The sequence below is a fragment of the Daktulosphaira vitifoliae genome, unplaced genomic scaffold (assembly GCF_025091365.1).
Source record: "Daktulosphaira vitifoliae isolate Bord-2020 unplaced genomic scaffold, ASM2509136v1 Scaffold_3, whole genome shotgun sequence".
Lineage (NCBI taxonomy): Eukaryota > Metazoa > Arthropoda > Insecta > Hemiptera > Phylloxeridae > Daktulosphaira > Daktulosphaira vitifoliae.
The window spans coordinates 19,878,221-19,895,399 of NW_026099574.1; the positions used below are offsets into that span (position 1 = coordinate 19,878,221).

The window sequence follows — 17,179 nt, forward strand, 5'->3', positions numbered from 1 at the left end:
AATTGTAACAATTGATGATCAATGCAAATTTCAGGATAACCTAATTAGATTTTGTGACTGATGTCGTTCAAATGGGTTAAAACTGAATTTCTTCAAGTGTTTCAAAATATCTTTTTCCCTTTTAAAAATTAATTGTGAAAACGCTTAAGCGAATACAAAGTTTTTTGCGCATATAAGAGACATATGCATTCCAATATTTATTCACCAGAGTCATTATCTCCTTATTCCACACAGAATTTCCTTAATTTAGATCCCCTTGTTAATAGATTATATAAAGACATTTGCTTTATATCTAAATTAGTAAATGGTGTTATATCTTGTCCAGAAATATTACAGCTTATAAACACTCATGTTCCTCAATTTCATTCACGTTTTTGTCTCACATTTGAAATTCCTTTTTGCCGCATTAATAATCAAATTGATTGATCGAATAGCAAGAGAATGTAATAATTTAAAAGTTGTGTTTAAAGTTTAGTGTTTAATTGATTTGTATCATTTTAATCCTTCCCTTTCATCCACTTGACCCTAAATTTATCTCTTATATATATATATATATATATATATATATTGCGCACAATATTCAAATCTTATAAGTGTACCGAATGTGTTTTGTATAGATAAAACACAATTAAGNTATTCTTATCATGTTTTCATTGAATATATTAATTTTGTTACTGTACTTGAGCATTTACCCAATAAATAAATAAATTTTTATCAGCTTTGAAAAAAGTAGAACACATTGCTTTTAATTAACATTTTATATTGAAGAATATTTACAATAAAACTAAGTATAACATATTTAATAAATATTAAATTAGTTAATCTTTTAATACAGAAATAGTATTTTAATAATTATTAAAATTTAAAGGTATCACAGATATATTTAGGAAAAACATTGTACACTTTTTTGTAATGCTCGCTTAATTTCTTCTCTACTTTTATTATTAGTTTCTGGTATGAAAAGTAAAATGACAGTAAATCCTATTATAGACATAATCATGAAACCAATCCATACACCAACTGGGAAACTCTCAACTAAAGGATTGAAAGATTTTAAAATAAAGAAAAAAAGGATCCAAGAAAATGCTGCTACTGATGATTGAGCAAAGTTATTCTGTTCAGATCCTATAAGTTCACTTCCCATAAACCATGGTATAGGTCCTAAGCCTAATCTAAAGAAAAAAATATGTATACATAAAATAATAACTGGCATAATTTCCAACCACGTGTTCACCAATAGTCCTGCAAAAATAAAACATGTTTTAAAAACATATAATTTATTTTAAATTGGAATTCTATACCCGCTTCCAAAAAATAGAAGTAAGAAGCTAACAGCGCAAGACAAATAATTACTGCTGATGATGAAATCATGAGAAGTCGCCTGCGACCAACTTTATCAATGAGTAAAATGGAAGCACCCGAAGCTATGACTTGAAAAATTCCTGTTATTATAGAAGCCGTTGCTGGTTTTACAGATGAATCAGACAATAAAAATAATTTTCCAGTGTACTGTATAATAGCACCAGCTCCAGATGCTCTTTGTATACACACTAATGCAAAAGATAATGCCAGTGCTTTTCTATTAACTAGTCTAGAAATAACAAATAGACTTTTTTATATCTATATTTCTAATAGTTTTGATTTTCAATAACTAACTGTTTTTCAGAATACCTTAAAGTTTCATTTCTACCAAACATTATTTGAAACTAGAAATCAGATTAAAAAAAATGATTCATACCTAATATTGTAGTTATTATCTCTGGTAACTGTATTTTGAGCTTTGGAAAGAATGGCCTGGTTTTTTACCTTTTCTAAGATTTTAAATTCTTCTTCAATATTACAATCATCTCCTTTTAACCACCTAAACAGTTACATGAATTTATTAATTATAATAAGTGATGCACTAATTATTCAAGTTGTTTAGTCTTACTTACCTTAAAGGAGCTATAGCTTCATTTAAAAGTCCTTTACCATAAAGAAATGATGGTGATTCAGGCATAAATGCAAACAGAATTGCAAATATAATAGGTATTACTGAGCAAGATAAAGAAAATGCTGGAAGTCCTACAAAAGCACTAATTGAGTATGAATACAATATTCCCAGACATAACATGAAATCCAAAAATACTCCTCCTCTTCCTCGACAAATATCTGAAGCAATTTCTTGATTATACAAAGGTACAGCTACTGTTATTGCGCCAACAGAAAAACCACATAGTAGTCTACCTAAGTATATCATATTTACATCCTGAAATAAGGAATACAATAATTATATATAATAACAAATAAAACTCCTACATGTTTAAACATATAAAAATAACAAAATGTGATGAGTTTAAGTAACAATATTACAATTAATTTTAAACAATAAAATTTACCTCACAATGGTGTTGAATAAGCTTCAAAATTTCTAAATAAAAAATGAAGTAATAATAGAGCAATGCAGTTAAGACCTAGACCCACTAGAAGAAGTCTTTTATAAAAATTCAAATCAAGTTTCTATCATATGTATTTTTTTTTAAGTAAAAATGATTTGTGTTTTTCTTAGCATTTCCAAAATGTTATTATGATTGAATAAGTTTGTCAAACTGAATAAGGGATTATAAAATATAGTAATAAACAGTAGTGTGGCCACAAATTTTAAGGGGTTTTTATGGAGGTATGTTACTCTCATTATCTTTTAATTTTAGTCATACATAGATAACATGGATATGGTCATAATAACATTATAACATTAAGATACTGGGTTTTTATAAGGGCTAACTATGTGTTTTGTAATTTTATCTACATTGTGTATAAAATATAGTTTTATTAATACATATATTAATTATAATATCAATTAAAAAACAAATTTAAATTTAGATAATTAAATTAAAATAATAAATATTTAACAAAAATAGCTATTTACAAATTTAGCTATTAGGGTGAGTGTCAGCTATTCTCATTGAGAATATATTCCTTATTCGCTCACTTAAGTATGCGCCTAGTAGTGAATTTATTATCATATCATGGATAAATTAGTAATTTTACTTATTACCTACACTGTTGTTATAAATATAAATAATGATCCAGCCAAGCGACATAGGAATACCAATTAGTAAAAGTGATGTTTTTCTACCTATAACTTGAGATATATGGCCTGCGAGAAGAGCTCCAATTAATGAACCTATTAAATAAATAGATATTATCCACGATGTTTGTTCTTCTGATACCATAAACATCATTTCACCCATATTTGTAGTTTTATTGGGAGGAACCCATCCTGCTATTACAGGTCCTGAGGCAAACGACAATATGGAAGCTGTAGGAAAAATCATACTGTTAACTAAAAACAATTATTTACATTAAAATAATTAAAAAAATATTTACTAACCAATAAAACTTGCTATTAAAGGACGAATATTCGATTTTAATTTTTCCGTGTCATTTTTGTAAAGTAATGGCTTTTTTTCATTGTACTGCCTTCCATTAACTTCAATTGGTACATACATTGAAACGACTACAATAAAGATTTAATAAAACACATAATAATGATTGGTTTCAATAAGCTATAATTTTTAGAATAAAATTTATAATCGTTTTAAAAATACTTTTTGTTTTGTTATGTAGTGTATACACGATAAAAAATTATGAATATTTTTTCATAAAATCACATTATTGTATTCATAATGTCAATTAAAAATAACGTGGATAGAAAAAGAAATAATATGTTCATAATTTCATGGCCGGAAATCAGTGGCGGGGATAGTAGGGATTTTTTGTGTTAAAAAAAAAACGAACGCATAATATACAATACCAATATTATATACGTTACCAAATATTTGAATTTGAATTTTAGTTTTTATCAAAGTAAAATAGATTCTGCAGTAATTGTTACTAACAGAATTTTATAACCAACAATTTTATTTGAGGGTTTGTACGGTTCAAGGATAGAAGTAACAAGTATTATGTGTTTATTTCTAGGCTTATTCCAAATAATTAATATTTATAATACCTTTATAAATGTTCTAGTAAGAGAGGTGTTATGTAATAGGTTTAATGATTGATATTAATGAGGCAGTAGGCGCGTATATAAAGATTTTTTTTTCGTGGGAGGTTTGACAATATTTTTTTTATCACAAAATTTTGAATACACATATTTTTAATGATGAAATTTTTTTCTCATTATTCTTATTCTAAGAAACAAATTTCAGTAAAAAATAAGGACGTGTTATGAATTTCGAGGGAAAATCGCGCCTCTTTACTCCATTGGGGTATGGGGAATTGCCTCTATATCTTAAACTGTTGACAACCATTTTGGCATTCCTTGTTTCATAATGCCTAAAATCTTAAGGATTCAAATAAATCTCCTTAAACTAAAAGAACAATATAAACTCTAAATGATTAAAAAAAAATACTTAAGTTTTTATAGATAGTTTTATCAGTACTATTATCGATAATTATACGATAACATTTATTTTATATTACTTATTTATATCATAAATAATTTTACTTAATTCAAAGTTAAACCTTTGATGCTTTGTTTGGAAGATATTAACTTCATTTTTTTTTTGTGTATCTGTTTCCACTTTTTCTCAGCTCTTATTGAACTGATTTTTCTCAACAATACGTCAAAACAATGTTGAATCTAGTTATATTTCAAAAAGACAAGAGATCCCTTTCATTTTATTAGGACCTGACCATTAATTCATCTCTAGTTGAACTAGCTTATAAAATAAAAAATGATTGGTCAATAATAACTTTTGAAATAGTTCTTCGGAAGTTATTAATATTCTTAAGTATAGAGTGGAGTTGAGTGGGATGGTGTGGCCGAGTCAGTAACGCGGCAGTGCTTGACACGCACTGCCTCCGGTTCGAAACTCGGTACGGGCGGCTTCATTTGTCGAACGAGAGGTCAGTTCGGTAATTGAAGTCGCCATCCCACTCTCCGGCGATGGACTAACCACCCGTCCTGGAGTATAAATGGTTAAGAAAACATCCTCCTAGAGGGAGGTCGCTATGGCCCTTAATGGCTAATAAAAGCGATAAAAAAAAAAAATAGAGTGGAGGTTAGGTGTAGGTTATATTATTTTTATCATAACGTATTACTCTGTCGTACTCTTCTTCCATTTTATATTTCAAAATAAAGTTAATGTTAATAACATTCAAAGAAATAGTTACAAAGTTTTTACCAACAAATCATTTAAACGATATTGAACAAATTATTATACAAAGAGTTCATAAATACCTATCACTATTATATTAAATTACTTTAATAGATAATAACTGTGGAATAGTGAAAATTATTTAAATTTACTTTGAAATTAATGACAATATTAATAATTAAAAGTTTTTTATTTTAATAACTCTGATTTGCATAATTTAATAATTTAATAATAATATTTTTTAAATTATTTTTTGTACTATTTTATAAACAATTATTTTCGAAAACGTTATTCATAGCATATTATTCAATATAACATCATGATATGGGCATAGAATTGTAGGCTTTTACATATGTTGTTAAATTATTCCGATACACATCAACCAGTACAAATTTTTATTCATTGACTTTAGAACTCAATAATATGCTATTGGAATTTTAGTTTTGAGGAGATTAAGGATAGTGATTTTTCATTTTTTCTAGTTTAAAAAGCAAAATAAAAAAAAATGTCATTAAAATGTTTTGTGACTGCAATGCAAGTATATAAGGATCAGAGCAACTGAAAATTACTTATCAAAAGACAAATTCTAGAATTCTAGACTAGAACGTTTTAAGTGGTCCATATTAATAATTTAGAATCTTTTAAAATATTAGATACTACAACAAAAATTATTGAGGACGCCATACTTTTCTGAAAAACCTGGAATTTCATGGAATAAATAATCCAATAAAATATCATTATACAAGACATATTTGTGGTATATTTAAGATATGAATTCCCACCTTTTACACTTTATTCTATACATACATAATTACAATTAATTTAAATTAATTAAATTATTTAAATCACACTTTTAATAACATGTTTAGAAACGTAATTTTTATCGAAAAAATTTTTTTTTAACAAATTACACACTCATACATTATTAATGTAACATTAAAATCTATTCAATAGAAAAATGAAGACACTTAATCAAAACAACATTTTTGTTTAATACATTCTTTAAATCATTATAATAATCATTTTATTAAAAAAAGTATAAGTATAAGAATCATATGTAACAGATAGCCGCTGATAAGTTAAAAAAAAAACAGTTACATAACTTGTCGTATTTCTTATCTATTCATTTATAAAATTTCAACATTACACTAGAAATTCGCTATTATACTATCGAAATAATATGAATTTTATTTGAATCAACTAGGTACTTACTATTTGTTATTAAGATAATAGTAACATTCTTCTTTAGAAAAACAAAAATAAAATTTATAGTTTATTGGAATAACATTAGTGACTCTTATCACAACTTAAAAATTCTGTTATAATCAAAAAGAGATAATTACATCTGCTCTACGTTTTACATAACAATGTGTTCCTCAGAATGAATGTTTCTTCTCGTTTCATTGCTTTCAAAATTAAATACCGGTTTACCCCACTACTCTTAACAGACATTATTAATATGACCCGCTTTGGAAGTAAACATTGAGTTTTACTCCTCATTTCAAACGTTGTATAATCGACTAAACATTATTTTTATACTGTAAGCACCAACTCATTTAATGCAAATTTTATCCCTTATATTGAAGGGTTGGAAGTATAATATTTTTAAATTGTTTATTTATAAATTTCTATTACTAAGTCGGCTTTGTGAAATTTGAGTCCATTAACAAGTATTTAATAGTTGACATGACGTAAAAAATTCTTACTGTTCTGTAACACACAAATCATTTTCCGACAGGGAGCAGAGTGTAACATTCGCTCTCATCAGATGCAGCCCAGGTCGTTACAACCAAACTGTTAATACTATGAATTACCTGCTATTAATAAAGAGACTTAATAAATCAACAAAATATTTCTTAAAAATTATATTTAATAAAATTATTGACGTTCAATGGTTAACAAAATTAGTTAAAACATAAAATTCAATCTAAAAATATAACCTACTATCCAAATTTTTCAAATTTTAGTAATATATATTTTTTATTAAAAACTCATTTTAAGCTTCTTGCACCACCTTCACATTACTTACTTCGAATGGCAGAGAAAACCTTACTAACAAATTTGTCTTCAATAAACTAAAGTATAGTCAATTGCTTCAAAACGCAAGCATAGGTTATATTTATTTTCCTTGAGAAATTTTTACTTTTAATAAGCACCAAAGGTCATCAATTTCAATTAAGATGTATGTAATCTGTTTACTTGAAGGCTACAATCTTCCTCGCAGAGGTATACTTGAAACCTTACCTCGGAGTGGAGGAGTTTCTCACATCTAAAATAGCTATTGTATTTATTTTCACAACATTGACCATTTTTTGCGTGGCTTACTAAATGTGTATAATATTAATGTGTATATATTCATTTTTATATTCTGTACAAATTTTATAAATGATGATCAGTTTTATATCGTTTTATTTCCCGAACTTAACATGCCACAAATGATAACTCTCTTTCACATATTAAAAAATAAAAATAGTTCTTGGCTAAGCCAATGATGGACGGGACAGGTATTATGGACGGCTTTCACCAGAGACCAGACACCACCAATAAGAAAATCACAAGAAATATCTCATTGGTACCCTGGGAATCGAACCAGGGACTACATAATTTTAGATTCACTCCAAATAATTATCTAGATGAAAATTTGCTAAAAATGCTGCTATAGACTTCACAAATCCATTCTCGTTGTAGAAAATAACATCAATTTAAAATTCAACTCATTCAAATAATTATGTTTGAAATTTATCTAGTTAAATTTTAGTAGTTATCCTTTTCAAAGTTGTCCAGATTTATAATATATAATTCAATAAAAAACAATTTTTGAAATTTTTTCAAAAGTCCAATTAAAGAAAGGAGAAAATATTATTAAAGTAGAATAATCCCTAGTAGATCTCTTAAACACTACCTATTGTTAATTTTTTATTTATGCAATGTAAATTATTTATTTTATAAATACTTTCTGAAAATAATGAGCATATTAATTAAATATAACAATCAAAGGTTGAAAATCATTAAACAAAATATAATCTGAACGTAATAATTAGTATAGAAAAATTTACTAGCATCAAATATTTTTGAAAAATAAATAAAGTTAAAATTTGAGATGACCTATTATAACACTAATCGTTATATCATTCATTAAAATACTTTGTTGTTTTGAAATTCAAACAACTTTAAACTATTAAGACATAATTAAAAGTACAAAATAAAAACTAAAAATGCCAAACAATTGAATTGTTAAATAAAATAAAATTAGTTAACATTAAATGAAAGTCAACAATTATAGTTTGTTAGTGTTCTTTTAGAATCCATATATGAAAAAATTTAGTTTATTTAATTTTAATTATAATTAATATTTTTATATTTAGTAGACAATATACCTATATATTATCAAAATATAATACATAATATATATAATTTAGAAAAATTCAATTTTCATTATGTAATACAATAATTGCATAATATTCCACTGCTAAAAACAAAATATACAGTTTATAAACCATTAAAATGACCTAAATCAACAGTTATTATAATGACTTTTACATATTTATTTTTTAGAAAAAAAATTATTCCATTTTAAAGTAATATTATATAATAACAAAACAGCCTATAACTTATAGCACTAAAACTTTATAGCTCTTAAAATAAGGACTATAATAAACCCAATAACCAACTCTTTGATTTATAATAATTTTTTCTTGCATATATATGTATTATTCATAACATTTTTACTGAAGCTACTCAAACATATGACTAAGAAAATTTACCGACTCAAACATATTTTGCTGCTTTTGTACTATTAAATTAAAATAAATTTAAAACCTAATATTAAATTTTGAAATTAACGACTTTTAAAATAAAAGGAATAGAAGAAAACATTAAGATGGAGATATTAATTAAGACAAGCCAATCGATTATACACCACTATGAGGTTACTAGATTTACGTGCTTTTACGTGATTTACGTGCTGAATTTTTTGTTACTGTTTTGTTTATGTTTTAACTCCCTGATACTGTTCTCGATTATATATTAAAATAGCACTAAATCCATAGAATAAGCAAAATATTACCTCAACTTCGAAATCTGTAACATAAATTCGTATTTAGCATGTTAGTTTTCTGAAATAAATTATTACCAGATATTTAAACAATTCGATTTGTTTACGGTTTCGGTTAGAAAAACCAGAAAAAATCAGTTTTAATCGGTTAAAACTAGTTTTCAAAGAACTGATGTTTCAGTGTTCAGTCCATATTCATAACTTAATATGTGTTTCTCAAAAAAGAATATAAATTTTAGAAGTTAATATTAATAAATTTGGACGTTCAATAAAAAAAAAATTGCAACACTATATATATATTTTTTTACTATTTATTAATTCCTTAATACTAACATACTTTGGTTTAATTGATAAGATCAACATATAACACAAATTGTGTTTTACATAATTTTATTTATAAAAATAATTCAGCTTCTATTTGTTCATGATTTCTGTTATTGGTTTCTGGCACAAATAAAGCTATAAATAAAAATCCAATAGCTGAAAAAATAGTGAAAGTGAGCCACATAACACTTGCATAGTTTTTTATGAAGAATTGGAAAAACATGAGTATGAGGAATGACAATAACCATGAGAACGATACTGCCATTGACTGAACGTGTGCCGCTTTTTTGGAAGGTAAAATTTCTGTTACTATAAACCAAGGAATAGGACCTAAACCGATTTGAAAAGCTGAAATGAGTCCACACACAATGATAAAAAACAACGATCTCCAAACGAAATCGACCGATTCATCTGAAAAATTATTTTTTATGTTTGTTACTAAACTTGATTAATTTTTAAATTTTGCTATGTTATCAGCTCGCAGAATTACCATCAGCTAATAAATATAAGTAAATAGATATAATTGCTAGACAAATAGTACAAATGAAGGAAGATATCAACAACAAAGTTCTTCGACCGACTTTATCGATAAGCAAAAAAGCGATCCATGATGCTGTCAGTTGAAAAACTCCAAACACTATGGACGTCATATAAATATCGGTGTCTATCTTAGAAACTTCGAAAAATATTACAGTATAATGAAGTAATCCAATAACGCCGGTTAGCTTTTGAATAAGTACTAATCCAAAAGAAATGAGTATCACTTTGTTTGTTATCTGTCTAAATTTATAAAATTGTATTAATTGAATTTTCCACAAAAATAACTAAATATAATATTTATTACACAAGTTGATGTCTAAATAAATTTGATACATTTTACCTATCATATGCTAAATTGAAATTCATTTGAAACTTTATTGTGTCAAACTGACATATCTCATATTGACTAAATTCTTTTTTAATATTGAAATAATTTCCTCTTAACCATCTAAAATAATTAATTAACAATTCAAATTTTCATAAAAAATGTTTTAATAAAATTTTCGAAATTGTAATCACAATTTTAAACTTCATATAAATTACTGAAAAATCACTGAAAAATCACTGATACTTCTATTTTTCATAATTTAATAGTATAGTATTTGTTACCTTAAGGCTTTGATTGCTTTGTAGTATTGTCCGTTGCAGTATAAATAAGTTGGTGACTCGGGCATCCAACTAAAAATTGCGACAAAAACAAATGGTATAATAGCCAATATGACAATAGACTCTTGTAACCCAGTCCAAAAAGATCTCGTAATATAAGTAAATAAAATTCCAGCACAGCTCATAAAATTAAAAAACACACCTGTTCGTCCTTTCAATGCTACAGACGAAACATCGTGTGAATATAAAGGAATAACAACCGATGCAGCTCCCAACGAAAAACCACATATTAATCTGCCAACATATATATATATCACCTATAAAGTTCCAAACAATTTAATATTTATTTTATAAAACTATACGGAAAATATAATAACTAAAAAAAATGAAGCGCAACAATTGAATTATAAATAGGGCACGAAATTATATGTCACACTCAATAATATAACCTCGATAACAATATATTACTAATTTCTAAAGTTAATTATAAAAAATTTTTAGAGGCTTTTAGTGTCTTTGGAATAACTTAATAAACTTTACTTAAACGCTTTAATTGTAAAATACTTAATTTTTTTTTTTCAAATTACTAATATTTATAAGTATGCTAATAAATTATTTTTAAATACATTGTTAATCCGAACAAAGAAAATGGAAACGACTTTCCTGCTTTAAAACATTGGAAATATTCACGAGGACTTAATATAGAAAATACATTAAAAGTATTAAATAGTTTTATAGTTAAAGACATATAAAAAAATACCAATTTAATTTTTGAACAAACTATACCATTGGTTTATTTTTTATCTCGTATTGTTAAATGTAATCTATTAATGTGTAGTACTTACATTGTTCATGTTTAGAAGAATAAATAACCATCCACAAATCATAGGAGCAGAAAGCCATAATAATAACTTTTTGGGACCAAACATTTGAGACCAAACCCCAGCTTGAATTGAACCAAAAAATGCACCCAACATACAACTAGAAATTATCCAAAAATATTGTTCTTCGTTTATTATTATTATTTCATTATCATCTTTGTAAACTTTTGTATCCGAAAACACTGCAACTACTGTTCCCGATGCAAATGACATCAAAGAAGCTAAGAAATAAATATAAACTCATTTTTATCTTGATCAAAATTCATTTTAACTATAAAATAAAATTTTATAACAAATTGTTTAAATATTATTAAACAGCATAGAAAAATCATTTTTCTAAAAAATAAAAAAAGGATAAGATCTAATAATTTGGGAAAAAGCACGCATAAAAACTCATCAATTAAAAAAATTAAATAAAATTTTGTGTTTAATAAGTCTTAACTAATATTATATTTTTCGAATTATTTGTTTCTGTCTTATTAAAGTCAATGCAGCCTTGAACATTTTGTGCCCCCCTATAGTTTTGATTGTCAGGGCACAAAATGTTTTATCTATTATTAAATAACTATACGATAATTTATTGATGTAAATATTTACTGCCACAATATTAACAAATATGAAACTTAATACATATATTAAATTAGTACATTATAATAATCTATATAAGAATAACAGGAGGATAAAACAAGTTCAAGCTGTTTGGAAAAAAGTCCTATTTAAATATCATCCTTTAGTTAAACATAGAAACTTACCCAAAAAGGAAGCCAAGATTTGATTTCGACATCCTGAAGTAAATTCGTAATCTTCCCGCCTAAGTAGTTGTACATTTTCATTGTACATAAATTCGTCTAAATACTCTTTCATGAATTCAATTAATGATTTTATATCATTAATAATTGAATGGATTTCAAAAAACTAAAACACACACTATATCATTTCTACAACTCTTAATGGCTTTTTCTAAAAAATTAATTTAATTTAATTTAAAATTCTCCTTCCTAAAAAAAGTGTGTTGTGTATAGTACATGCAAATTTATTATGCAAGAGAGTAAAAAAACAGTATTTTAGAAACTTAGCTTTTTATCCATCATCAGATTATATTTAAGATTAAGATAATTAAAAATAATATTTTGAAAAATAATTAATCTCTACTATTAGGTTTTATATTTTCAATTCAAATATAATTCGTAAATAGTATTGCGATAAAAAAAAAATTAATAAAAACTGTACATTTTAAATTATAAAATTTTATTATATTTTTACAAATGTTGAAAAGTAAATAAATAATATCAATAAAATTTAACCACATACTTGTCTATCAATCTAACACTGGTTCATATTATTCTTTAAATAAATTATTTATCCTAATTTTTTGTAAAATATAAAACTGCACCTAATTGTTCTTCACATTTCGTTAGCAATAATTTTCAATAGTAAATTTATACTTATTTATTTACGTAAAAATATAACACGAAGAGTAAAAATACCGTCGAAAAAAATCAGCGATTGGGATCCTACAAAAATTCAAGATTCTCCGACGAAGATACTTTAGCAAATAATAATCAAAATAAAATGTGTAGGAAATGGATCATCAGCATCACTATGATACCAACCGGTTTTTAGGCAATCTTGTTTGGTGTACCAAATATAATTAGACTTTGAACCTAAAAAAATTATTCATTCTTCTTTTAAACATGTTTATGATATATTTTATTTAATCTTCAATGTCTATACAAATGAAATATTTAATGTCTATGAGTCACTATTAGAAACACAAATTACATAATTATATTTTTTTCCCGTAATTATTATAGCTATACACAAAATAAATTTTTATCTAACAAATTATTTTAATTTTGGCAGTATGTTCTTAAATAACTACGATCATTAATCAATTGATTTTGAACTTGTAGTCTATTTTAAGTTTCATTAGTATGTTTATAACAATTGTTAGTCTTAATTGAATTATATTTATTTAAGCGATTTAGCAATAAATTATTTTAGGTTAAATAACGTTATACCGATCCTGGTTATTGTTCATAATTAAATTTTAATGTACAAAAAAAGAAATCTTAAATTTCTAAAATACATTAACAATTTTATTTTTTCATTTATTGCAATTTCTATGTATATTTTTCATTTACGAGAATTGTTCAATTTATTGTATTTTATTTTTATTGTAGAAGATTGCATATAGAATAAAGGATACTCGTGACACATTTTGGACATTTTTATAACGAATATATATTAGCTGATAATCTTCTAAATAGCGCCAAATATTACTGTATTGATTCTACTGTCAAATATTTGTTACTAATAAAATATATTTTAATTAAATTGTTATAAGTATTAGAAAAATGCTAAATTTGTTTGTTTTATAATAAAAAATTATTTAAATAAATATTTCAATTTTTTGTGTACTCGAGAAATTAAAGCCCTTATCAAAAAATTACCTAACATTTCTTAATGACTTTTGAACTATAATAAAAACAAATCAAAGGCTGTGAGTATGTGCCTAGTGCTGATGATGACAACATTGCTCCTGAAGTACATATACGCGATTTTTAGTATTTTTTTGGCTTAATAAATTAAATATCTTTTAGTTATTAAATTTAGCCGCAAGTTATTAAATTTAAAATTTGTATAAACTCTGATACCTTTACACTATGTTCATCAAATAATTAAATTATTTCACTAAATTTAAACGTGTATTGGACATTTTCTAAAATTATCATGAATTTATCTTTTTTACTATAATCAAAAAAAAAAAATAAAGTCCAAAATACCATCAGAAATTTTGTTTACAGAAATTAGTAAACTATAATAAATAACAAATAAATATTTAAATGGTTTTACACAAGTATAACATAATATAAATAAAAATTAACCAACGTTAATGAAATAAAATATTATAAAAAATTCAGTACTATTTCTTTCAGTTATTTTTGAAACTAATTGTTTAAATGTAACATAAAAAGAGTTAATGGTTGGGCAATGAAGTGAGGTAGGGACTCAATTGAATATTTTTTAAAGTTTGTTTCTAATTTGTTACGCAAAAGAAATAACCTTGATTTTAGCATTATTTGAACACCTAGCGAGAACATTAAAACTTTTATTTGTTTTAAAATCTTAAGCAATTACGTAACATTTTCTCGTGTTAACTAATAAATACTAGTAATAGATAATAGTAATGGTATGACTACCACATGTATCAGATACACTTATTAAGAGATTGAAATAATCATCAAATGAGATAAGGTTAGGGCAACAAATTGTTGACCCTTTTACATGATATGTTAACAAATAGCAATTCAAAAATGTGACGAATCATTATCAAATAATAATTTTATATAGATAAAATTTTTAACTAATATCCAAGCCTGGTTGATATACCAGTAAGAATTCCAAGGAATATTTGTTTATACTTTTTTAACTTTTTATTTGATAAAATAAAAACTAATTTAAATTTCACTAAAAATTAATAGATTCGTAATGTTTCTACAGAAATATATTACATATGTGCTTTTAAATTAATGAAAATCTAGTTGATATGGTGTATTATAGAAATTCAGAAGAATAATTAAACGAAATGTTAGTCTTTAGATAGTATATTGTAAACCTGTGTAGTATTAATTATTTTTAAAATATAAAAATGTTTTTATAGCCATAAAAATTGTATGTTAAACCAATATATATTTTTAAATCCTACATTTATATTTAAAATTTGTAAAACTTACTTATTCTTAAAAACAAGTGATTTAATAAATAACACGTGCAATTTTAAAACTAAAATAAATTGTTAATTATATGTTATAATGTGTTTAAAAAGATTTTTTAAGTTTTAGTGGTTGTAATTATATTGTATTATACATTTAGTACTAGTAATGCTCAAAAATTCAACAAACCCGGAGATATCGTAATAGATAACTGAGTTAGTATCAACATTTCAAATGTACTTGAAACTAGTTTAATACGTTAACCTTATTAACTGCGGTTAATAACAGTCTAAATGAAAAGGACCCGGATACTACAATTCTCATCGATCCCGGTTGATTTGTCAATTACAAATCATGCGGGGATTTCACCCTTATAAAAATTAATTTTTATACAATATTAAAACTTAATAGTATTTAATTTTACATATCCATATGCACTCAAAAACCACAAGGTAATTTTTGTGTCATAATTGTAATAGTGTGACATATATTCTTTTAATTAACATTTTGTTTTTATTGTTATAATCATAAATGTAATAAGTAATATAATATGTGTACAATGAAAAATCCACATAGTTGAAACACCACAAAAGTAATAATAATTACAATTTTATTGATAATATCTATGGTTTGTTGCATGATGGACCAATATCACATTTTATTACAATTATTAAATAATTTTTTGGGGTGTCTTTCGTAATTCTAGAAAAAAAATTAGTATGGGCCTAGTGCCAGTTTTAAACATCAACACGACATAAAAGATCCTTTTTTGCATTAACTCAGAGATTTATAAATAAAATGTAAATAATTTTTTTCTAGAAAAATATGTATTTATAGAGGGAAAGTATTAAATCATAATAGCTTAAATTTATGAAATTTTGCAAGTATAAATAAAAAAAAACCCAGCACGGGGGGGTCGCGGCACAGTGGTGACGTGGCATAGTTGGATCAAGTATAATGATATCTGACAGTGATTAAAATCACTATCAAAAATAAACGCTTCGATGCAAATCTTTAGATAGTGTTTAATTTTAAAAAAATTGGTGTTTTATTCCAAAAGCTACTTGATCTGCTGGTTCCTTATTAATATCTCGATTAAGATAAAGTATGTCGAATGAAAAAGGGTTTATTAAAAAATATTATTTCTCATAAAAAAATTGTGTGGATCCATAAACTTTTCAATAAGTTATAGCATTATAAAGTTAAATATAATATAAATAATAAAATCGAGAATTTTCACACGAAAATAGCATTCGGTAGCCATTTTCGCCGTGAAGACAAGTCCAGAGGTCAAATTTTTTTTTTTCAAATTAAAGTATATTACATTAGCTTTAATTTAAGATATATATAAAAGTGTCAGACCTTCCGGAACATTTTCAAAAGTTAAGTTGAAAAAGTTAATTTTTTGTGAAAAAGTTGTCATTTTAAATCCCCCCCTGTGGGCAGAAAAAAGGTCAAATTTACAAAAAAAATATACCAAATAATAGGTAAAGACATCAAGCATCTATATAAAAAAAAATTATATTGATATGTTCATTTTTGAAAAAGTTACGGCAGTTTTTAGTAAAAAAAATTGAAAAAATTTCGAAAATTAGCGATTTTTAAATTTGTAATTTTTTTGGAGGTTTCCCCCATTTACGTGGAACGAGGGAAATTTTTTCAATTTTTAAGGGTAATGTCTTCGACTAGATACGATTTGTGATCTTTTGACGTATCGTTGAAAGAAATCCGTTCGGTGAGAGCTGAGAAAAAGTGGTACAGACACAAAAAAAATAAATAAATAAATAAAAAAAAAAACACATCATAGTAAAACCAATACCTTCTCAGCTTCGCATCGAAGCTAAAATGAAGGTCCCTCAGATTTGTATATAAGTTAATGAACAAAGTAATCCATAGATTTTAATCAATTTTGCA

At 25.2% G+C, this 17,179-nt stretch overlaps 2 protein-coding genes across 10 annotated transcripts; both read right to left on the reverse strand.

Moving 5' to 3' along the window:
• Positions 1-761: 761 nt before the first annotated feature.
• On the reverse strand, positions 762-6,887 carry LOC126901614 (facilitated trehalose transporter Tret1-like). Of its 2 annotated transcripts, none has more exons than XM_050678223.1 (7): positions 6,851-6,887; positions 3,374-3,499; positions 3,042-3,301; positions 1,935-2,248; positions 1,739-1,861; positions 1,302-1,591; positions 762-1,242 (listed from the first exon to the last, which is right to left on the reverse strand). In XM_050678223.1, exons 1-7 carry the CDS (start codon positions 6,870-6,872, stop codon positions 884-886), a joined length of 1,494 nt encoding a protein of 497 aa, XP_050534180.1. In that variant the 5' UTR covers positions 6,873-6,887; the 3' UTR covers positions 762-883. The 2 variants fall into 2 exon arrangements, with proteins under 2 accessions (XP_050534180.1, XP_050534181.1); XM_050678224.1 differs by lacking the exon at positions 6,851-6,887 and adding an exon at positions 6,357-6,409.
• Positions 6,888-9,491: 2,604 nt separating this feature from the next.
• LOC126901617 (facilitated trehalose transporter Tret1-like) lies at positions 9,492-15,473 on the reverse strand. 8 transcript variants are annotated; one of them, XM_050678234.1, is made up of 9 exons: positions 15,287-15,473; positions 12,861-13,213; positions 12,302-12,509; positions 11,514-11,770; positions 10,871-10,962; positions 10,672-10,740; positions 10,403-10,510; positions 10,013-10,302; positions 9,492-9,933 (listed from the first exon to the last, which is right to left on the reverse strand). In XM_050678234.1, the coding sequence occupies exons 3-9, from the start codon at positions 12,411-12,413 to the stop codon at positions 9,593-9,595; spliced, it is 1,269 nt and encodes a 422-aa protein (XP_050534191.1). In that variant the 5' UTR covers positions 12,414-12,509; positions 12,861-13,213; positions 15,287-15,473; the 3' UTR covers positions 9,492-9,592. The 8 variants fall into 8 exon arrangements, with proteins under 8 accessions (XP_050534191.1, XP_050534185.1, XP_050534188.1 ...); XM_050678228.1 differs by adding an exon at positions 14,003-14,091 and having other exon boundaries at positions 10,672-10,985; positions 15,287-15,470; XM_050678231.1 differs by having other exon boundaries at positions 10,672-10,985; positions 12,302-12,464; positions 13,037-13,213; positions 15,287-15,470.
• Positions 15,474-17,179: the final 1,706 nt, after the last annotated feature.

What these genes read in the sequence shown, in the direction of transcription:
- LOC126901614 (XM_050678223.1), bottom strand. Translation starts at nt 6,872, where the DNA reads ATGATTTGTGTGTTACAGAACA. An exon ending in TTTAATAGCAAGTTTTATTG is followed by an intron (nt 3,302 to 3,373) that starts GTTAGTAAATAT and finishes TTTTTCCTACAG; the next exon opens with CTTCCATATTGTCGTTTGCC. An exon ending in GAAGCTATAGCTCCTTTAAG is followed by an intron (nt 1,862 to 1,934) that starts GTAAGTAAGACT and finishes GTAACTGTTTAG; the next exon opens with GTGGTTAAAAGGAGATGATT.
- LOC126901617 (XM_050678233.1), bottom strand. Translation starts at nt 12,413, where the DNA reads ATGAAAGAGTATTTAGACGAATTTATGTACAATGAAAATGTACAACTA. An exon ending in AATCTTGGCTTCCTTTTTGG is followed by an intron (nt 11,771 to 12,301) that starts GTAAGTTTCTAT and finishes TTTATTTCTTAG; the next exon opens with CTTCTTTGATGTCATTTGCA. An exon ending in TTCAATTTAGCATATGATAG is followed by an intron (nt 10,303 to 10,402) that starts GTAAAATGTATC and finishes TTATAAATTTAG; the next exon opens with ACAGATAACAAACAAAGTGA.